Genomic DNA, 24,163 nt, shown 5'->3' on the forward strand with positions numbered 1-24,163 from the left:
TGGTTGATGTGATTTAGAAAATCCGCAACAGTTAGCCTACTTGTATCTAGTATCTTATTTAAAAATATGACTAATATGAAAATACAGTAGCCATTCATATTAACTTCTGTATGTTATGTATGATGGTTGGTCAATGTAGTGTATGTCCCGCCTCTTATCCACTGTGATTGGTCGGCTGTGTTAAAAAGGACTGCGACGGGCTCTGCGTTTTCCTCAAAGATAAAAGTAAATAAACCATAAAAGACTGGGCCAAAGAAATAATGAAATAGGATTGTGATGTAGTGCATCAAAATGCAGTGTCATCAGTTTGTCTAAGAGAATACAGAAAGTTCCGTCTCTTTGCATTGCGAGAAGCTGCCGCCTCCTTGTCATTTATGATTTATAACAAAAAAAAAATGTCTAAAAGCTGATATGTGACAATGTGTATAGCAAACAAGATAAAAAAAACACAAGAAATACGTTTTTATAAGCTGTCGACCCCAAAAAACAAGCGTTTTAGGACATAAAAGTGGATTAAAAAGAGATGACAGACCCTCCAATCATCACGCAGACGCTCGGAGTCCGGGCCAGCCCACTCCTCCATTCATCCCAGAGACGCTGAGCGTCCGTGGGCGGGACATAATCGCAGCATTATCCAATGTCCGTCTTGTTTCTAAGCACTGAAAAAAAACTGTTTAAAGCAGCCCCATTGAAGTCAATGGACACTGGGCTTCAACAGAGTAATGCACTGTACGCTACGGGAATGAATGAGAAGGAAATCGAGTCAGCCGACCTAAGTAGCTGATTCTGAACGAAATTGTTTTCGTTCGAGATGAACGCGTTTAACACATTTTTAGTCAATAAAATGTTAACATAATAGTACATATATTTGTCCATTCATTTTTTGACAATTATAGGGGAAGCTGAGCTTCCCTTGCAGTCTTAAAGAAATCGCGTCTGGTACCAACTAACGTTTTCAAAATACGAACATTGTGTTAGTTCAGTTTTGTTGAAATGTAGCGTTATAGTGACCTATGTACAAAGCACGTGTTACACCAATCAGTCACATGGCGAAATGTTGCAACAAAATGTTATATAATACAAGCATTGCATGTGGTTGCATCAAGTAGCTAGTATCACTACACCTTTCTTTACCTTTGGCATAGTTGCTTCACCTGTGCAGGTCATGTGACTATGTGCTCGGTATTCCTAACTCTGTCCGGTCAACAACATCTCTCACAACATTAAAAAAACTACTTCAAAACCACCTCTTCTGTGAATACCTGACAGACAAAAAAAACACTAACCCTTTCTCTCAACAGTGGTCTAACTTTTGTTGAGACCAGTAACTTTGTATTGGCACCAAATGTATTATGGCTGCTGTATGACATATCGCTTGTTGCTCCCTCTTTTTAAGTCGCTTTGGATAAAAGCATCTGCTAAATGACTAAATGTTATTCTGTAGCATGTTTTCCCTCTTGGTCAAATTCATATCTGAAATATGAAGATTTTGCAGTATATTAATTTTCCTGCTCCTAGAAAAGAAATCAGGGTGTAAAACCTAACTGAACATTCAAAGGTCATATTTATACTCTATCACTATTTATGTTTATGTTATAATAGATGTATTTGTGGGAAGAGGCTAATAGACATTTACCTTATCACATTAATGTCAAGAAAGAGTTAACTCAATAGGGTTAGTTTGACACTCCCTTACCTGCTAAGATGCTCATAAAAGGTGTGGAGATGTGTTTTCTCTTGAATGTGTGGGTGTCACGGATTTGAAGGATAAGAACACAAATGCATGCAGGCACAGTGGTGAGGTTAACAAAAAGATTTTATTACAATGGAACACAAACGAAAATCCACAATGGGGTGCAAAAACCGGGAACGATGAAATAATAAATCAAAACAAAGACTTCCCAGGAGGGGTCAAAAAACTAAAGCAGACCGACACAACGTCACAAAAAAGGCAAGGTAAGGTATCCACAGATTACGTGACGCGACGCGACGCCACACGACAATGGAAAATTCAACATGAGGACTATTTAAAGGGGAACAAACACAGGATGATTAATAGGGACCAGGTGACAGAGATAAACACTAAGGGAAGGCTTAACGAGACGAAAAGGGCGGGAAACACAGACGCAACTCGGAGAGAGAGTTAGAAGTTCCCTAAGGCCCAAACTCTCTCTCCACATAGATCCTAAGGCTATGTCATGGCTCCACCACCAAGACCAAGAATGGACAAGTCAAGATGGCGGAATCATGACAATGGGTTTAAACTTGTATTTCCTAGCTTTCAAATGTCATAAAGCTTCAAGCAGACACTATCAAATGTGACATATTTCACTTGCATTGGTTATAATAGTGCTTTCAGATACTCTTGCACTTTTTTGTTGAAGGAACAACATTTGACCCCAAACATGTCATACAGAATGCAGTTTCCCATATAATCTGTTCCATCGTGTTTGGAGATCGCTTCGACTATGATAGCAAATGCTTCGCTTACCTGCTGAAAGTCCTCAATGAAAACTTCATACTGACAGGGTCAGCTGGAGCACAGGTATTGTCAGAAAAGTTTGGTGATGTGAAAATGAAATTATCTTGTGTCAGACTTTGGATAATGTGAGACTTCCTCAAAATAATCTATCGAAGAATCCCGGCAAAAGCATCCCATCCATGCAGAGGATGTCCAGGAGAGCACTGTTCCAATCCGTCGGAGCTCTCGCTTGGCAAGCAAATCCTCCAGTCTTCCCAGAATTAATGATTGGCCACTGCCTAAGATATTGGAGACATTGTATAAGAGCAATGTTCCGGTTCTGACGGGAGCTATTCACAAAGATTTGTTCATTCTATTCTGTGAGAATGTCAACATGTCTTCGACAGAATCGCTTATACCTCCTCCTTTATCCAGCAAGAAAAACACCCAAAAGAGAAAAAATTCAGAACCCGCACCCACTCCGGCTGAGCTTATGTTACACCTTAACGGGCAGCTGGTCCCGCCGGTTTAGCCCGAACAATCCACTGGACGGTCCAAAGCAACGACCCAGTGTTGTCAGCATTCTCCAGTATCGAGTTTTCGCTCTCCGACATGAACTCCAGAATTCAGGCTCTAGAATCAGGTTCGAAAACCCACGATCTGGCAGATCCCCGTTTCCACGGTCCGTCAACATCGCAATTCACATCGGCAAGATTGCTGCAGCCCTTGGCTCCTGAGCAGGTTGATGAAGTCAATTCCAACGGCCGTCCTGCGGAGGACTATGGGAAGTGCAGTTCCCGTGTCCACCGGCTCTCCATTCTTTTCGCCGGCTGCTGTAATCTCTCATCAGCTGAGAAGTCAAATCCTAGCTGGTAACGATGTCAACCTTATTAAAATATTACTGGGCTCAGAATCATGCGACAGACGTGTTGTAGATTGCAGCGATGTATCAGTTACGCTTAAAGACAGCGACCCCCGACTTTCAAAGACACTAACTCTAGCTGAATTTAACGTGGCGTTCGGAGCATACAGAGATGTCATATGCGAAGATTATCCTGCTAGTAGGGCAGAGTTGGACACGTATTTTGCCATTATATCCGACCTTGCTCTGACCTATGGTGGAACTCTCTTCTATGAGTATCATAAATCCTTCTCCGCTAAATCCGCCATGTACATTCACCGATTCAATCAAAGACTGGACTGGTCTGTAGTCGATTTGGCCCTTATCAGCAGACATTTCACTGATCACCAAGCTCTTTCCTGCTCGATTTGTGGCTCTCACTCTCACACATCCAATCTGTGCCCAAAAACTGTGTCCCTGCAACCGCCTGGCCAAGTCCCTAGCCTGGCTATTCTAAGGTGATGCCATTATGTCTGTAACCCAAGTCCTCTTTTGTCTGCAATAACTTGCTTTCTGCTTCTAAAGAACCCAAAGTAGTAGATTTATTGATAGAGAAGGAGGTTAAGAAAGGTTTTATGATCGGGCCTTTTTATACATCCCCCTTCACGACCCTTAGAATTAATCCCATAGGAATCGGTACCCGTAAATATTCTGGAAAAAAGCAATTAATTATTGATCTCTCCGCCCCCCACAATGACAATTCTCCAAGTATTAACAGTCTTATTCCTTCCGCTCCTTTATCTCTGTTTTATGCCTCTGTTGACGAGGCAATGAAATTCATTAAGCAAGCAGGGAGAGGTGCTTGGCTAGCCAAGGCGGATATCTCAGACGCCCTTAAAATCATGCCTTTACATCCATCACAGTGGCATTTATTTGGTGTTAAATGGAGAAATAATTTGTTTTTTTCCGGTTAGGCCTACCTTCGGCTGTATTAAAAATATTTAATTCACTGTCAGAAGCGTGGTGTTGGATTCTTCTCAACAACTGCAAATTGCCGTTCGTGCTTCACTTTTTAGACGATTTCTTGCTAGTAGATTGTCCACAACCACACTCCAAGCCAGATTGCTGTATCTCGGCACTTAAACGCACATTCTACGACCTAGGGATTCCCCTCTCTGACGAAAAAACGGTAGGTTCCCTCAAAGTCATCCAGTTTCTTGGCATCACTTTGGATTCAAATCACATGCAAGACTCTCTTCCTATCAAAAAATTTAATCGCATAAGAGAAGTCATCAGAAATGCTTGCGTGTCAACGTCTCTTTCAAAAAGATATCTTCTTTCATTGTTAGACCCCCTCAATTTTGCCATGCAAATTATTCCCCAGGGCAGGTTCTTCATAGCAAGGCTTCTTGACCTCTCAAAGTCTGTCAAGGATCTTAAGGACATCGTTACCTTAGATGCAGGCTGCAGATCAGAAATCAGCTTCTGGTCTTTGCTCATCGACAATTTGAACGGCATCTCCTTTTTCTATAATGACGACCTTGAGTATTCCACAGCCCTTAAATTGTAAACAGATGCTGCAAATAGGTTCGTCAGGCGCCTCACTTGGTCATCAGTCATCGGTAACTTCAAATTTCGGGCAGCTCACATTCCAGGCTCAAACAATTAAATTGCTGATTCTTTGTCTTGATTTGAATTTCAGAAATTCCATCTTCTATGCCCGGAAGCAGCTCAATCCAGCCTGGTCTGCCCCTCTTTCAGCCAAACCGTACTAGATTAGACACGACCCTTCAATCCTATCTGCACTCTGCAGCTCGCTATATGCGTAAAGGTCTAGCTAAATCCACATTAAAAATGTAAGACCCTGCTTGGTTTCACTTCAGTTCCTTCTGTGCCACATTTTCTGTATCTGTTCTTCCAGTTGATATTTCATGTGTCAGTGCTTTTATTGTTCAGTGTTTTGAATCGAGAAAAATGCAGCCTTCTAGCATAAAAAATATGATTGCCGGCATCCAGTTCCACCTGCGCTGCCTGGATCCATCAACCATCAGCCTATTAGGAAATTCATCGATTCGTCTTCTGCTAAATGGTCTCAAAAGAGAAAAACCCCAAGCCAATGATAAGCGTCTCCCTTTTTCACTCTCACTCTTACGAAAGATAATATCACTGCTAAGAGGAGGGTGCTTTTGCCGTTATTCTGATCTATTGCTGGAAACAGTTTTGCTCACGGCATTCTATGGTTTTCTTAGAGGTGGCGAGTCTACTACTCTGACAGATTCTTTCAATCCACCACATGACCAAGATCAATCTATGCTCACCACTTCACCTTATTTTTTAAACATTCAAAAACGGAAAGACACCAGGAAGTAACTGTCATTTTCATCTCTGAAAGTAAGACTGCATTTTGTCCTTTGTCTTCCAAGTTGGCCTACCTGAAAAAACGTTCACACGCTGGTCCGAAAGACCCACTATTTGCAACAGAGGAAGGAAAGCCTGTTTCCAGGCGCTGGTTTGCCACCCATCTTTGTCTGCTTTGCCAATATTGCGGGCTTCCTCAAGACCGCTATACTGCACATTCGCTGCGCATCTGCGCATTCCTCCACCACTGTTTCCACTTTGAAGGCCATGGGTCGATGGTCCTCAGCCGCTTAGGCACGCTATCTTCGACCTGATGCTCGAGCCATCCTCGAGGCTCAAAAAGCTATGAGTGCAGCTCCTTAATTTGTGGCAAAAATAAAATAAAAATTTACAGCTTCAGCTATATCGGCCTGTTTACTAAAGTATTTTATACCAATTTTATAATTATTGCTACACTTCTCATGCTCTGGCAAATCAGTCCACTCCCATCAGATTTATTCATTCAGCAGATGCTTCAATCCATATGAATAAACCCGAGGATCAAGTGATTGTCTAGGAAGGCAGTAACATGAGAAATGCAGTAAATCTAGTTTCAGAGACCGCTCATTTTGTTCCTCTGCTGGCTCTCCGATTTAGTAAGATGAGCCAAGGAGGATTGCCTGGTATGGTTTTGTTTGGGGGGGTTGAGCTGCTGTCTCCCAGCTAAACCGGGAGAGTCACCCCAGATGCTGCTGCTGCTTCCTCATCTTACTTTTCTTGGAGCCCATGAGAAGGATGGGGAATTTAGAACAGAGCCATACCACCAAATGTAAATTAAGCAAATCTTAGATCAGTATCAGTATTACATCAGTAATATCAGAATGGAAATCGCCAAACATCCATGTGGCAGTCAGGTCAGTCTGACTTCAGTACATCAGAAATTAGTTACTTTGTCTGAATTTCAGACAATTGATCTCAAAACCCTGGAGGAAACGGTACAGCATCTTAAGGCATCAACTTGCAGCCTTGACACACTTCCCACATCCTTTTTCAAAAGAGTGTTTAACTGTTTGGAAGCAGATCTCCTAAAAATAGTTAATACCTCACTGCTCTCAGGAACTTTCCCATAGTCCCTGAAAAATGCCGTTGTCAAACCTCTTCTAAAAAAGGGTAATCTAGACAAAACCTTACTGTCTAACTACAGACCAATATCAAATCTTCCTTTTATAGGCAAGATCATTGAAAATGTTGTCTTCAATCAGCTGACCAAATTCTTGAATTTAAATGGCTACCTGGACAATTATCAGTCTGGCTTCCGTCAGCATCATAGCACAGAGACAAGTGCTCATAAAGATAATTAATGATATTTGATTGAATTCGGATTCAGGCAAAATATCAGTTCTGGTTTTACTAGATCTCAGTGCTGCTTTTGACACGGTAGATCACACCATACTCCTACATAGGCTGGAAAACTGGGTAGGGCTTTCTGGATTGGTATTTAAATGGTTTGGGTCATACCTTAAAGGGAGAGGTTACTATGTGAACATAGGCAACCATAAATCTGACTGGACACCCATGAATGTGGTGTTCCACAGGGCTCAATTCTTGCTCCGCTCCTCTTCAATTTGTATATGCTCCCACTTGGCCAAATAATCAAAAAGTACCAAATTGACTACCACAGCTATGCAGACGACACTCAGATCTACCTAGCCCTCTTACCCAATGACTACAGGCCTATTGACTCTCTTTGCCAATGCATTGATGAAATTAACAGCTGGATGTCTCAAAACTTCCTTCAGTTAAATAAAAACAAAACTGAAGTCATTGTTTTTGGTAACAAGGATGAAACTAACAAGTTAAATACATACCTTGACTTAAGAGGTCTAAAGACACAAAGTAAGGTAAAAAATCTTGGGGTCATTTTGGAGTCTGACCTTGGTTTCAGCAGTCATGTCAAGGCAATAAGCAAATCAGCCTACTACCATCTCAGAAACATAGCCAGAATCAGATGTTTTGTCTCAAGCCATGATTTAGAGAAACAGTTCATGATTTCTTCACCAGCAGGGTGGATTACTGTAATGGACTCCTTACCCGTCTTCCCAAAAAGACAATCAGACAGCTGCAGCTCATACAGAACGCTGCTGCCAGGATTCTAACCAGAACCAAAAAATCTGAGCATATCACTCCAATCCTCAGGTCCTTACACTGGTTACCAGTTACTTTTAGAATCAACTTCAAAATATAATTAATTGTCTACAAATCACTCAATGGTCTAGGACCTAAATACATCTCAGATATGCTCATTGAATATAAACCAAACAGACTTCTCAGATCATCAGGATCAAGTCAGTTAGAGATAACAAGAGTTCACTCAAAACAGGGCGAGTCAGCGTTTAGCCATTACGCCACCCATAGCTGGAATCTGCTTCCAGAAGACATCAGACGTTCACCACCAGCAGCTAATTTTAAATCCAGATGAAAACACACTTGTTTAGCTGTGCATTCACAACCTGAGCACTGTGCTGGTTTACATCAACTGCACTTCTATTTCCAATTTATTTTAATTTTTTTCTTATTCTTTTAACATTTTTTAATCAATTTTATTGCTGTTTTACTGTTTCTTAAAAATCTAAAGTTTTTGTGATCTTAAATCATTTGCACTTTAAAGATACATTTTCTTTCTTTCTGTCAATCATTTTATGTAAAGCACTTTGAATTGCACTTGTGTATGAAATGTGCTATATAAATAAACTTGCCTTGCCTTGAAATCTGCCAAATAAAAGATTACTTGTCTTCAATTTTGACTTGGGATTTTCTTGACTTGAAAGGTCCTGACTGAACTACAGATGTGTCTTGTTAAAAGCTCTAAAGGTGAAGTTTTCAGACAAGATATATTTTTGTATTAACTTTGTCAAGAATACTTTTTTGTTGAGCTATTATATATTTTTGTATTCTGCTGTAATCAGGAATGTTTTAAAATTGAAAGTACAAAAAACTTAAAAAAGTATATTTAAAAATGTATCTTCATACATTAATAACCAATAACAATAAAGAGTAAAAACACATTTATATTATTACTAAAAATAACTTGAAGATTCTTTATGGAACCATTCAGCCAAACATTGGTATGCTATGGCATGGTATCCTACAGTTGAAGCACCTTTTGTTTAAGAAAGTATACAATCTAAAAATGTTGGGTTATTTCAACCCATCAATGGTTCAAATATGGACAAACCCACCGCTGGGTTCAATTAACCCATGAATGGTTTATATTCGACCCAACAATAGATTAAAAGAACCCAGGGTAGCTTAATTTATAACCCAACAGTTGGGTTTTTCCATTTTTGGTCCAATGAGGGGGTTGAAATATCCCAATATTTTTTAGAGGGTAGGTTTATGGTTGGCTACCCAAACTTTTGCACTTGTCTTGAAAGGATTATGACACTTGTGTCACAGCATGCATATCCGATCCTGACAAGAATGCAGATCTGATCCTGAAAATTTAGCTCAGTCTTGGTTCTTGTTTGTGGTGTCAGGCTCTGTGTTTTTTATCATTGTTTTGTTGTGTTTTCGGTTTCCCCCAAAAAATCCAGAAACATGCTTATCTATTCCTCAATTTTTTGAGTAATGTAGTTGTTTTAATAAAATGTTTAACCAAAAATCACATGTACCCGTAGGTAAGTTTGGTGTAGCATTAGCAAAACTATGACCCATGAACAAAGAATGATTGACAAATCTCAGTCACATGCACATTGCGAATTCCCCCCTTGCACAAAATGTAAGATGTAAACAAGCAATGCATGAGGTTGAAGTTTTTCAAAATGCTGTCGTTCTTAAACCTTTGACATAGTCTGCAATATGCATTTTAAGTATATATTCAGGATGTGAAAGTGACTCGGAATAAAGTAAACAAAAAATCGTAAAAATATCGAAGCTAACGTACTGTGCTTGCTCTAACGACATAACGTCTGGATAGTGCCATTTGTTTCTGACATGTTTAGGCAACAGGTGTGTAGAAAGGTTCAATAAAAGGAAGGAAGGAGACAGGAACCGGCAGACTTTTAAATAAACATTTAATCAAATAAAATCAAGAGTAAAAAGACAGCCGGCCAACCCTCACGGTCGACGGCCGGCGAATACAACATAAATACAAACATACACATGTTCGGGCCGGTCCTCTCTCTTCGACGGTCCGCTCGTTCTCTTATATGCTCCCGATCTCCTACGTGATACAAGGACGGTGCGCGCACAGCTGGCGCTCATTAACATTTACTCACCAGTCTCGAACCACGGTCTCGCCCCGCCTACTCCACTTCAGGGTGAAACTGTGATTATGTCCTTAAAGATCAAATTTTACCTCCAATATAATTCTGTCAGTGTTGATGAGTGCAGTCCTTCAGCTCGGATGATATGACTGTCAGTCTAAGATGGTAAAACTCCAGCCAAGTCTTCTTGTATGAGTCTGTTTTAAGATGTCTTTATTGTAGAAGTCTTGATTTCACAGTGACATAACTTTTAGCTGGGATCATGTTCGTCCAGTGTGAGGGCCAGCAACAGTCGTGAAGGACTTTTTAAAATCAAAGCTCTATGGTTTGATTGTCGGAAAAAATGGCGAATGGGAACAGGGGACGCATAATTTCAGCGTCATGATTGGTCTGGCTGCCTGTGTTGTAAATACTGTCGTTGCATAAGCTTCCCCGTGGCTGTGGGCACCACAATACACGTGAATTTGTTGACTTAGCTGATGGAACAGAAATGATGAAAGAAATGCAGAAATGTCGTTTGGAAACTCTTCTTCAGCTAGGGGAAGGGTGGTGCTGAGTCCCCGACCTGAACACAGAATTTACAAAGAATGGTTGTAGCCGCTATTAGGCTGCTCAGGTAGCAGTGGGAGTAGAATTTGTTTGGTTAAGAATGGTTCTACCACTGAAATATTTATAGAGACATTATTTTAAGGTCAAAAAACTACAAAGAGTTGCTTTAAAGCAATAAGCCCCAAGAGGCAGTGGGTTACTGTGCATTTTATTCCTAACAACGGCCCTACTTGTTAATCAAATTCATTGTAATCCACTGCATTGCTGGGCTTATTTCGTTTATATTATCCTACTCCACATGTGTAGCAAGGCTTCGTGAAATAAAACACAGCAAATAAGATGTAATTAAATAAATACAAATGTTATTCTTCCGTCAAACAGAGTACTTCCTCAGATTCAGCAACAATGGCGCAGTGATACTTACATCCGATTCATTCATGCTCCGAGTGCAGTGCGTATACGGTGCGTAGATTTACATGTATGCAGTACAGCTCCTTCATGCACCATTGTGCTTCCACAAATACTACATTTGTAGCGCGCTAGCGGCCCGCATCTTCTGTGTGATTCAGTCAACAAAGGGTAACAATGGGTATATGATTAATTATCTGTTTTATGTTTAGTGCGAGTGGTTGAGATGTATAGAGACAGTATATAACAGGATCCACCACAAACTTCCATGGTGTATCCAGCTTAAAATACATGACTTCGACTTAAGTGTAGGACAACACAGAAATACAATTATAAACAGTTTCAGGACGATACACAATAGCTGAAAAAAAGGAATATTTAAATAATATTTTATATGTAGTTTGATGTTAGGATGGTACTTCAAAACACTTGATGCTTACGTGAAGTCATATTTGTCATGTTTCTGCATCATCATGTCATGTCTTTCTTGGTCTAATCGTAGGATCATGACAAAGCCTCATGTTTTGTGTGGAGAGAGGCATGTAATGGTTGATTCTGACATTACATGCGCTCCCCCCGGTCTCGTCTTTGGCCCCGCCCCTCTCATTTCCTCGTTTGCCTTCTATTAGTGTTTCATCCCCGACACCTGTCCCTTGTTAATAATCCTTTGTTAATCTTCCTGTTTAATGCCCTTGTGTTTTGCTGTCCTGTGCTTCTTTGCTTCTTGCACTACTTAGCAAAATAACACATTGCAAACTTAGCTTGTATGCGCGGCTTGTATGGACATCTTTGTTAGCCTGCCTTTTATTGGATTACCTTGTTGTGTTTCATGCCATGTTTTTAGTTAGTCTTGTTCCTGTCATTTTAGTGTATGTCTAGTTTTCTTATTATATCCCCCTCATTTGAATTGTTTGTTTCTAGTTCGTGTTTTGTTATTGTTATCCCCATTGTGGGTCTTTTATTTATTGTCATTAAAGTTTCGTGTATCACTGCCTGCGCTTGGGTTCTTCCACCAAATCCCTGACGCTTAGTCTAGCCTTTTAAAAGGGTTTCAAAATAACATCCATTCCACTGGCAGATGAAACTTTCTTTAGCATTCATGTCTTTATAAAAACAGTCCTGGGGGTCATAAATCAATTTATATTTCTCTACCTTAATAATTGCCCATATTTTGTACATCGCGCTGCCGTCTTGCATTTCTGGACCACCTGCCTTTCACTATGTGCATAAAAGAACCTTCCTCACGCAATATAAATACTGTATATATTTTACTACACATTAATTTAATATTCTTTTTTTGCTTAATTAAACAAAAACTAAATAAAGTAGTAAACTTCCTTTTTTAGCTTTTCTGGTGAAAATACAAAATTTCTATGTCAATTCGTGTTCACAGTTCGTGCTGTGCAGCAAAAATAGACTCGATGCGTAAACGATCGCCGCACTGACGTACCGCACCGCAACAGCGGTCAGCAGCGATCACATCAAACGCAAACAATCGCTTTTCTCGTTCTTTATTACTCTCAAGATAAGTAAGTTATTTTCGCGTTAGTGACTCGAGCGAGTTTGTGTCTATTCAAATCAATTGTTTATTAATATAATTACTATACAACGAAACATATACATTTATATAACTTAGATAGAATATAAATAGATCCATTATTAGCCTGACCGCCCTTACCAAGTCATTTTTTATATCAATTGTTGTTTTACAGATTATTTATTGGCTGGGAGATGGACACAGATACAAATCTAAAACCATTAAGACCAAGAAAGAGTTAACATAAACAGGACAAGTTTGACACTCCCTCTCTGTCTTTGTCTCCACCCTCCTCCTATTTGGTTTCAGTAAGCACAGAGTTCACATAGTGTTTTTGTGTGTTGAATGTGCTGTAATGGGGTCTGTTCTGAAGATTTTAGACCTGAACTCTGTGGTTCTGGCTTTAGTTCTGGGTTTGATCTTTCTGGTTCTGTTTGAGATCATGAGACTTCATGTCTCCAGAGGCCGAACTCCACCTGGACCCAGACCTCTACCATTTCTGGGAACTTTACTAGATTCTATAAAGGACCCAATGGGATCTGCCAGATCAGTGAGTCTTCACTTTTTTCCCTACATTTAATTCTTGTCCTGAAATTTGACGATTCATTTCACCACAGATATGTGTTTAGGATTCTGTAACATAAATAAATGAACACTAATTTTGGACATGAGAAATAACATGTAAGCAGTTTAACACACATTTTTTACTTAAACTTTTCCACTTTGAGTGGAGATCTGAAAAGAAAACAGTGTATGATGATGCACTAGTGTCCCCTGTAGTGGTTGATGTGGAACTACACCAAAACACCAAGTGTGGTTTCTTATGATCAGATCCATCAGTATGGGGAGATGGCCACCTTGTACATTGGAAGACAACCAGCGATAATCTTAAATACACTCGAGATCACCAAAGAAGCTCTGGTCCAGGACGCCGCAGCTTTTTCTGGAAGACCAACATTACCTGTTATAGACTGGATAACCAATGGACTCGGTCAGTAACACACTGTTCAGATGTCTCAGGCATTTGAAGTTAAGACAACATTGTGTGAGCTAAACATTTAGCAGAAAATGCAATGGGCTAGTGCTTTTGTTAATACAAAGATAGTGAGTATGGACAGACATTGGACTTCTTTTATTGTAACTTTCATTATTTATTTCATGGGGGACTAGACAGCGAACATCTACTCAACAGCACTTGAATGTTCTCCATTCTTCCCAGGTATAATATTGGTAAATGGTCACTCCTGGAGGCAGCAGAGAAGATTTGCTCTCCACACGCTCAGGAACTTTGGGCTTGGTAAGAAAACTGCAGAAGATCGTGTTATAGAAGAAGGCCGTTACCTGGTTGATGAGATGCTCAAAGAAGGTGTGGCGATGTGTTTTGTCTATTTAATCTTGTCTCTGAATGTCGTGGTGTAAGAATATCCATGTCATTTCTAAAGTTGGTATTGCGTGTGGTGTAAGACAAACAAAAAAACATGTTGACATTTTGATGGCTCACTCATGTCTGTATCAAACAGTGTTGTGCAAGTTATTTCCAAACTGTAATAAATTACAGATGACTTGTTACTGTTATTTAAAAGTAATCCCTTACCTTACAATATTACTGTCTCAGATAAGTCTCAGTTACATGACTCCTGCATTACTTTTGAGTTTCTTTCCCCAACACAATTACAGAAGTAGAACTTAACATTCTAAGAAAATGTCTTTCTTTTCAAAATACAAAATACTTTTTGCCAATCAACCTCCTAATTAAACTGCTGATTTTTTAATTAACTAGGCTGTACAAAAAGATACTCTGATTAAATGCATTTAAATACAAAATACTGTTACAAATTAATAGTATTTTGTATTTCAAATGGATTTATTTGAAACACGACAATCTAATAAGGAGGTTGATAGGTAAAAATTATTTTAGTTTGAAAATACAAAAATACTAAGATTAAACATATTTAAATAAAAAAAAATGCAAAGGTATTTAAATACCATATAGTCCCATCCCATCACTGAACTAGATTATATACAATTCTAGCTAGTCTTCATGTAAATGTTACCTTACCTTGTCATTGCTGCTGGTCACAGGGATCTTGCTAACTAACTTCCTGAAAGCAGCCCAATGACCCCTCAAATCCCGCCCAAAGAGAATGAAAACTAGCCCAATTGTTTTCTGGTGTCAAATCAAAGTTAAGAACAGCCAAAAGACGTTTCTATTGTTGTATTTGCTTATCTGAATGGTTTCCTAGGTATTGTATATATGTTTTGTTCTGTTGAACTCAAAAGATCTTCTGAGGGATTTAGGAAAGCAAAATCATCTGGGTCACCTTTGACTACCATTATGATCTTTTCTGCTATGATAGTCAATGATGCCAAAGAATCTTCAGTTTCGAACATTCTACCAAATATATTTGTGTTCAACCGAAAAAAGACATTTATACAGGTTTGGAACAACTAGAGGGTGAGTAATCCGTGACAGAATTTTCATTTTTGGGTTGGGTGTCCCTTTAAAAAAGATCCCTTGTTGGCGAGAAACGTGTTTTCTGTTGGTAAGACAAGCAAAAACTTGCTCAAGAAATAAGCATGGTTAAATGTATTGCATATGTATAATGTGTACACGAATGTCAATGTTTTAGTTGTTCTAGACTGCGTACAGCTCTGCTCAAACGTGATATTTGCAGCCGGAAGAATCAAGTGTTGTACACTCACGAGTGATTTATTTCATTGTGCAACGTGACATGCACCTGACGACACATTTTTAAAAACATAATTCGGATGCATTGTCTAATACCACCACTATATTTTTCTCTTTGGTTGAGCTGAGCTCCCGCGTCCCTCCCTGTACTGTAGCCCGCCTTTCAGACACGTTCCCCACACTTTTGAGAACGGGCCGATCCTGGAGTGTCAGGTATTCAGTTTGAATACACATTAAGAATCTCATCAGTTAACATTTATCCTTAGAATATAAATAAATATTTTGTCGGCAGCTACTTTTATCAAAGTAGCACAAAAACCCGCAACCTGCGGCTCCATAACTTCATTTTCAAAATAGCACAATTGTGCGGAAAATCGGGACCATGGCAACACTAGTGCTAGGTTTAAAGCTTACCGGGCGGGGTAAATATCGGACTTTTAGAGATACCCCTCGCTGCAGCCTGTAGCGCGGTGACGTCATACATGTTGACGTCATGCAGGCTTTTGCTCGCATGCGCCTTAACGTGATGTGGTCAAGCATTCGTTACTGCACATGTGTGTCCTGTTCCCTTTCTGTCGGTCTCTCGACGTTGTGTCGAGAACGACAGATGGGGTTCGCCCTTGAGAACCAATCAACTCTGACTACTATAGAAAAGGCCAATGAAATTTTGCGAATTAAATTTGCATATTGGGCTCCGCCCCCGGATATCCGGTATAAAAGAAGCCGGCGTGCAGCATTCATTTAGCTTTTGTTCTTCAGAGCCTTTGCTCATGACTACGAACTGAACGAATTCAATGAATTCTTCTTCTTCTACATCGCCGGATCTACGACATGTTGCAGGGGATCGTCCCTACCTGCAGCGACCTTCCCCTGGGCGTCTCGGCGGTTCCGGAGGTGTTAGAGACTTAAAAAAAAATTCCTTTTCAGGACTGACTGAGCATTCTCCAGCGCGCCATGTCCCGCTGTTCTCTTGGGTGCGGCACCCTCATCGAGGAGGGGGATGGACTCGATCGCTGCGTTAGGCGTCTGGGTGTCCAGCACGCTCAAGCAGCGTTCGTTGACACATCTGCCCACACTGCGGACAGATTGTCATTCAGAAGTTGCAGTCACGGGTGGCTGTATTCCTACGGGAACCAGCCACCATTTCGTCTGCTACCTGGGCTGTGACATCCGTAGCTACGGGCTCACGGGCCGTTCGCACCCCGATTCGCTCTTCTGAACGTTCCCCAACCGGTGGTGGCATACTGTCCGGATTCTCACGCACACACTCGGAAACGATGTGTGACGTAGATAAGATGTCGCTCGCAGCATCGGAGGGAGATTGGCATCCGACACTGACGAATCCGAGCTCCACCCACAGCGGTCGAGTTCAGGAGGAAGCAGAAGTGATGTCATCCATGCTAACCCAGGGATGCGTGGTTCCTGACCGCGCCCACCCCAGGTGCCATGTTTTTCCTGGAGGTGCATGAGAAGCTGTGTAAAACTTTGAAAGCTCCACTCACGGACCGTTCCAGTGAAACCAGCTCCGGCTCCCTTACTTCCCTCGATGGTGGGGCAGCCAAGGACTACATCGAGATCCCCCAGTTGGAACGCTACCACCTGGGGGGAATCGGCCACGCCTACCGCCCAAAGCGCGTAAGACTTCGGCATCACTGGTGTCGAAGGCTTGCGATGCTGTGGGCCAGGCTGCCTCCTCTCTCTACGCCATGGCCATCCTGCAGGTCCGCCAGGCCAAGGCGTTGAGAGAGCTCCACGAGGGTAAGGCCGACCCGGGTATAATCCAGGATCTCCGGACGATGTCCACGGTAGTGGTCCAGGAGAGACACCCCCAGCTATACCTTGTGCAGAAGAGTGACACCAAGGAAGTCCGCTTTCTTGATGCACCCATCTCGCAGGTTGGATTGTTGGTAACACCATCGAGGACTGTGCTCAGCAGTCAAATTTTTTTGTAATGCAAGCGTTACTGAACATGTAACGAATAAAATATTACTGAAAATGTATTAGTAATGTCTTACCATACTGCGTTACAGCAAAACGTAATATGTTACTGTAATACATTACTTTTGTAATGCATTACTCCTAACACTGGTATCAAACATCTCATTCACATCACATACTTTTCATATTTTTTGAAGGAACGGCATTTGACCCCCAACATGTCATACAGAATGCAACATCCAACATAATCTGTTCCACCGTGTTTGGCGATCGATTCGAATACGACAACAAGCGCTTTGCATATCTGCTGAAAATCCTCAATGAGAACTTCATGCTGACAGGGTCACCTTTAGGACAGGTAATTTCTGATTCTTTTGGTGTATTTTTGTATAATAATTTTTCTCATTCTACTGTTATACAATCAGAGTTCTATTGGTCAAAAATCAGAAAATATTGAGAAACTGTTAAATAAAATAAATAAATGAGAATAAATAAGAAATACTTGTTCGGACTATATGGTTCGTTAATGGTTCCTTTAGATTTTTTACTCAGACGTTCTTAAAAAATGATCAAAGTAATTTGTTATGAAGCCGTAATTAACGACCAACTTGTTTTTTAGATATTCAACATGGTTCCATTCATCAAGCACTTTCCTGGACCGCACCAGAAGATCCTTCAGAACGCCAATGAGTTACTGGGTTTTATTCGTGAGGAAGTTGAAGAACACAGACAAACTTTGGATCCAGAAAACCCGCGAGACTTCATTGATGCCTATCTGCTGGAGATTGAGAAAGTATGCATCTTTGAATTCGTATACCAGATCTATTGTAGCCTAAAAACCTTGTTTTATTTACCTGCTTTAGCAAAAGTCCCATGAGGACTCAACATTTCATGAAGAGAACATGTTAATGTCGACCGCTGACCTTTTCTTGGCTGGAACGGACACAACGGCGACCACCATCAGATGGGGACTTATCTTCTTAATGGAAAACCCAGAAGTACAAGGTGATTTTAAAATCCCGAAAATGTTTGGTTTGTTTAGAAGTTCAATGCAGGTAAATTCTACTGTTATGATGTCATGATTCTTCTTTTAAGTTTTTGCCATATTTTAAAAATCTTTTGTCACAGAGCGATGTCATAAAGAGATTGTTCAGGTGTTGGGTTATGACCGTCTGCCCAGCATGGATGCTCGTGACAAACTTCCATACACATATGCCACCGTTCATGAGATTCAGCGCTGTGCTAACATTGTACCTTTTGGTGTCGTTCATGCAACCACACAACCGACCAAACTAAGAGGATACGATATTCCAAAGGTAATGAAGGGATCAAATATTCATGATAAAATACAGCATGTAATTATGGTGGAACAAGAGAAGCATTTGTTGAGGACAGTGACTCCTATTGAGCTAAAATCTGATTTGGACTTTGTGAGATTTATCTTGCTCCTCACAGGCCTTTCGCACATATTCCACATATAAAGTATGTTATTATGATGGACTGATAGAAAAAACTGTTGACAGGACTGTGACTCTAATGAGCTACAGTGTTACCTAGACTTTGTAAGATCACTCTATACATTGCTCCTCATATGTTCAGGCACACATACACATCTTTTTTTTTAGGGAATGATTATCGCGACAAATTTAACAAGAATTTTCACTGATGAGAAGTACTGGAAGTGTCCGGACACTTTCAACCCTGAGAATTTCTTGGATGAGAACGGACATTTCAATAAACCTGAGGCGTTTATTGCTTTCTCAGTCGGTGAGTCATGTGATTGTGATTAGGACAGATTTGATCCTAAGCAGAAGTTATTAGAGTGATGTTGATTGGGTGTCTGTGTTTATTCTTTAGGTCCGAGGGTCTGTCTTGGAGAGACCTTGGCAAAGACGGAGCTCTTCATTTTCATCACGTCTCTACTACAACGGATTCAATTTTCCTGGCCGCCGAACTCAAAGCATCTAGACATGGATGGAATTGTTGGTTTGGTGAGATTTCCTCATCCCTTCAAAACCATCTGCCGTAGTAGAGATGCAAAAGACCGTCAGTGAACCTAGAGACAGATAAATGAACAGCTTAAGTACAGTAAAACTCAATAAGATGAATCAAGCTCACTCAAACGAGTTGTGTATAGGGAAAGCAGTTGTCAGGTCATTCACAGAACTGTCTACAGAAGAGAGTTTAGAGAATTTCAGCTGATGCTCAGAATATACAGAAACATTGTTTAAAAACCTAAAGGTGATATTTGAACCAAGCCATACACGTGTGTTAACTTTGTGAATTAGAATTTAAAATCATATTATTTTGGTCTTTTATATATTGTCATGTATATACATATATATTGTATATGTGTTGTCAATCAGCAGTATAGTCACATTTGAAGAATTATTGAAAACTGAAACTAGTATATTTAGAATGGAATGAAATTATATTCCAATGCAGTTGTATGTGTATAGTCTAAAGTTTTTTTCCCTTGAGCCCCCCTAATATTTCCGTATACCCTAATAAAAAAGTTTTAATAAGTTAAACGTTTTTCTGTTTAGTAGGTTTAGGGGTGGAGTCAAAACTTACCATCACACACTCTACTCACTCAACTTAACAATATTTATATAGCGCTTTTTACAATTTCCATTGTTACAAAGCAGCTGTACAGGAGACATATTGGCTATAAGCAAAACAACTAAAGTCATATACCTGTAAAAACAAGAAAAAAGTGAAAACCCAGAAGACACACATACCCACATACAAATGCTCCACGTACACAATATGCACACAAATTGACACACATCGACATAGACACACACACACACAGACAGACAGGCACGCACGCAAGCGTAAAGTCATTTTACATATTTTTTATTACCTATGAAGGTCGTTTTTTATATTGTGACATTTTAAAACTTATTTGTATGATTTGTGCTGGGTATAAAGAATATGTGACCCTGGGCAGCACGGGAATATTTGTGAAAATCGCTATCAAGACATTTTGTGTATCAGTTTAAAAAACTCAAACAAAAATGTCCAAAAAGGGTCGTAAAAATATTATATATATATTTATCCATATTTCAACCTACTTGGAATGACTTGAATCAGGTTTTATCATAAAAATCAAAAAAATGTGTGTGTGTCGCCGACAGTCGTCCGTGAGGGGTTGCCGGCTGTTTATGTACTGTTATTCGCTGTTGTTTTATTAAATGTTTAAGTGTTTAAGTGTTTGCCGGTTCCCGTCTCCTTCCTCCCGGGTTTCGGCACCAATGTAATACAATTCAAAGTAGGGAAGGAAGGAGACGGGAACCGGCAAAAACTTAAATAACATTTAATAAAACAACAACAAAGTAAAAAGACAGCCTGCAGCCCCTCACGGATACCTGCTGGCGAAAAACAGTACATACAACAAAAAGCCAGGCCTGGTCCTCTCTCAACAATATACATTGCATTCGGTAATATTTTCAATGGACACTGAACATATTTACATGTGACATTTGACAAAATTGAGAAGACTCAATAACTTGATGCTCTGCTTCTGAAAGTCCAACAAAAAGTCGACTCTTATAGCAAGGCCTACACCCATGGTAATGTTGCCAGCAAGCAAATCCTTCCTAGCAGGAAAAACACAATCCTGTCTTCTCCAAATGGGTTTCCTCTTATTACCAGGTGGTGAATGGATCCAAGTAGTCAAAATTATTATATAAAACGCTTTACAGTACATATAAACAGATATGACAAAAAGAGAATCTGAGCTGCACCTGTTCGCCTCAGGTGTCCCAGGCGTTGGAATGATGAGCATCGGGGTTGGCTGGAGGTGGGTCTGTTGGCCTTGGGTGTCCCCGGGCAAAAGACATGGAGACAAAAAGAGGGATTTAGATAACACCTCACAAAACATTGCATTTATTAATTTAGCACATCACAAATTGGTTTATAATGGTGACAATAAACAAAATATTACAACGCTTGGTATTTTATAGTCACTCCTTTGGTCCATGGTTGAAAAGTATATAGCAATAACGGTAATAATCCAATTTTAAACTATATTCAGATTTTCTTTCATTGCCAATGAACATGATACATGTGCAAATATAACAAATAATATGATGAAAACTCATAATGTGCAATATATTAATAAATATAATACTTACATTTTTTGCTGCTCAACTGGAAAATATAGAAAATTCTGAGGAAAATAGATCGAACAGAACTGAAAATGATAAAAAATATTAAGTAACTTACAGACAATTTATGTAACATGGTTGGGGAAACGATTTAACACAAACAAAAATTTGTAAATAAAAAAAATTGCTACATTTACTAAAAGTGAACATTATAGCTAAAAGTGACAAAAAGTCATTGTTTGTGATTTAACTATATTAAATTTAGCCCCCCAAGCTTCATTAGACTCGTAAGCATCTCGGCTAAAACAAGTGCAGTCTACACAGAGTAGTACTAAATAAACTGTTAAAACAGCAAAAACTGCCATACAATAAGACATGTCAGAGTAAAGGCCTACTTGAATATAAAGATAAAGATAAAGATATATATATTTTGACTTTACTCACCTCTAATAGGACAGTCATACAAAGAGGTTGTTGCTTTGTGGAGGTAAAATCCTGCAACAGCTCCCGCAATGCTGGAGAGCACTCGTACCACATACAGATGTTTGATTGCATGCCGATCCGAGTATGGAATAAGAGTGCAGTGACAGCTATTTCTAAACTGACTGCTCCGTAAATGCTAAATGCTTTTCTAATGCTGTATGCTTTATTTTGTCATACGGTGATCGGTCTGCGCATAGCTGGAAAAAGTTACATACACCAACATAGACGCCACATGCATTAATGCTGCTACAATGGGCCAACAGATATGCCATTAGCCATTAGCATTGCGGGCATATTAATAAGCGTAAATAAAAAATAAAACCGTGACTCAGAACAGGTACTGGAGAGGAGAATCCGGCCGATGGTAGAACCTCGGATTCAGGAGGAACAGTGTGGTTTTCGTCCCGGTCGTGGAACACTGGACCAGCCCTATACCCTCTTCAGGGTGCTGGAGGGTTCATGGGAGTTTGCCCAACCAATCCACATGTGTTTTGTGGATTTGGAGAAGGCATTCCACTGTGTCCCTCGCGGCATCTTGTGGAGGGTGCTCTGGGAGTATGGGATTCGGGATCCTTTGCTAAGGGCTATCCGGTCCCTGTACGACCGGAGCAGAGCTTGGTTCGCATTGCCGGCAGTAAGTCAGACTTGTTCCCGGTGCATGTTGGACTCCGGCAGGGCTGCCCTTTGTCACCGGTTCTGTTCATAATTTTTATGGACAGAATTTCTAGGCGCAGCCAGGGGCCGGAGGACGTCTGGTTTGGGGACCACACGATTTCATCTCTGCTCTTTGCGGATGATGTCGTCGTGCTGGCTCCATCAGACCAGGACCTTCAGCATGCACTGGGACGGTTTGCAGCCGAGTGTGAAGTCGCTGGGATGAGAATCAGCACCTCCAAATCTGAGGCCATGGTTCTCAGTCTTAAAAGGGTGGCTTGCCCACTTCAGGTTGGTGGAGAGTTCAAGTATCTGGGGGTCTTGTTCACGAGTGAGGGAAGGATGGAACGGGAGATTGACAGACGGATCGGTGCAGCTTCTGCAGTAATGCGGTCGATTTACCGGTCAATCTACGATCCAACTTTTACCTATGGTCATGAGCTGTGGGTCATGATCGAAAGGACAAGATCCCGGATACAGGCGGCCGAAATGAGCTTTCTCCGCTGCTCCTCCACATCGAGAGGGGTCAGCTGAGCTGAGGTGGCTCATCTTTTTCGGATGCCCCCTGAACGTCTTCCCAGGAAGGTGTTCAGGGCTTGTCCCATCATGAGGAGACCCCGGGGAAGACCTAGGACACGCTGGAGGGACTATGTCTCCCGGCTGGCCTGGGAACGCTTCACTGTCCCCCCGGAAGAGCAGGAGGAAGTGTCTAGGGAGAGGGAAGTCTGGGCATCCCTGCTTAGAATGCTGCCCCTGCGACCCGGCCCAGGATAAGCGGTAGAAAATGGAGGGATGGATGGAGTCAGAACTTCATACACATTTTAAATTATATTTCACAAAATAATACATAAAGACAAAGTTGTCCAAATCGCAAACAAAATAATGTTTCCTTGGTTGTTTTTACAAATTTTTGTGTTCCATGATATGTTCAGCTTGTATTTTTCTATGTATACGTTGTTTTTTCCCTCTTTTTACTTCACGTAGATCCTAGGGCACAGAAATTGTGCTTTCCATCCAAACAAAACTGTAGCTTGCCTATTCATTGTGTGTTTACAGCTCTTTCTTGCACTCCACAATACTGGAGAACCGTGGCACTAAAAGTATTACGGGCATATTTAAAACTATAATAAGCGAATCAAAAATTTTAATTTAGTTATGCTAAAAAAATCATGAAAGTGGAGTGATTAAAGGTGACGATAGGAATTAAGTTACATTTATCCAATAGACTTGTCTGAGGGTAGTTAAAAGGGATAGTTCACCCAAATATTTCTGTCATCATTCCTCACCCTCAAACATACCTCCAAATGCCTTACTTTGTGTTGAGTAGAACAAGGGAAGAAATGTATACAGGTTTGAGGGTGAGTTAATGATGACAGAATTTCCATTTGGGTGAACTATCACTTGAATTTATAGTTTATGCGGTTCTTAATTTGTTATTTGTAGTGTTGGTAGTTCTGGAATGTAAAAATCTACCCCCTGTTAACTTTTTTATTTAATATTTCTATGAAACTGTGAAAGATTAAATTAAAAGTTGTAATTTAAAATTATTAAATGTTTACTTTTATTTTTCTTTCTAAAGAATGGGTAACTGCTAATTTAAAATACAATTTGTAATTTAACTTAAGTCTTTGTTTATCTGCTTTTTTTCTTTATAAATTTTTGGGCCCATTTCAACATTCATATCCGTTATTGCAATAAATGTGCTAAATACACACTTAACTAACAAACATGGTCTATTTTCTTGTCTGTGTAAGCATTGTGGTTTATGTTTGCTATGCATTCAAATTAAGTCACTGTTATTGCTTTTTCAGTATTTTCAGAAGCCTATCTTAACCATGAAGTTAAACGTGCACATCAAGAGGTGTTAAAGTGTCACGTAAGTGGTTCAA

General features: G+C 40.2%; 1 protein-coding gene across 2 annotated transcripts; it reads left to right on the forward strand.

Moving 5' to 3' along the window:
* Positions 1-12,693: 12,693 nt before the first annotated feature.
* Positions 12,694-19,556, forward strand: LOC130409093 (cytochrome P450 2B4-like). 2 transcript variants are annotated; one of them, XM_056732731.1, is made up of 9 exons: positions 12,694-12,948; positions 13,230-13,389; positions 13,618-13,695; positions 17,223-17,383; positions 17,645-17,818; positions 17,889-18,030; positions 18,154-18,341; positions 18,651-18,792; positions 18,883-19,556. In XM_056732731.1, exons 1-9 carry the CDS (start codon positions 12,754-12,756, stop codon positions 19,077-19,079), a joined length of 1,437 nt encoding a protein of 478 aa, XP_056588709.1. In that variant the 5' UTR covers positions 12,694-12,753; the 3' UTR covers positions 19,080-19,556. The 2 variants fall into 2 exon arrangements, with proteins under 2 accessions (XP_056588709.1, XP_056588708.1); XM_056732730.1 differs by having other exon boundaries at positions 12,695-12,948; positions 13,618-13,764.
* The last annotated feature ends 4,607 nt before the right edge of the window (positions 19,557-24,163 follow it).

This window comes from Triplophysa dalaica, chromosome 20 (assembly GCF_015846415.1).
Source record: "Triplophysa dalaica isolate WHDGS20190420 chromosome 20, ASM1584641v1, whole genome shotgun sequence".
Lineage (NCBI taxonomy): Eukaryota > Metazoa > Chordata > Actinopteri > Cypriniformes > Nemacheilidae > Triplophysa > Triplophysa dalaica.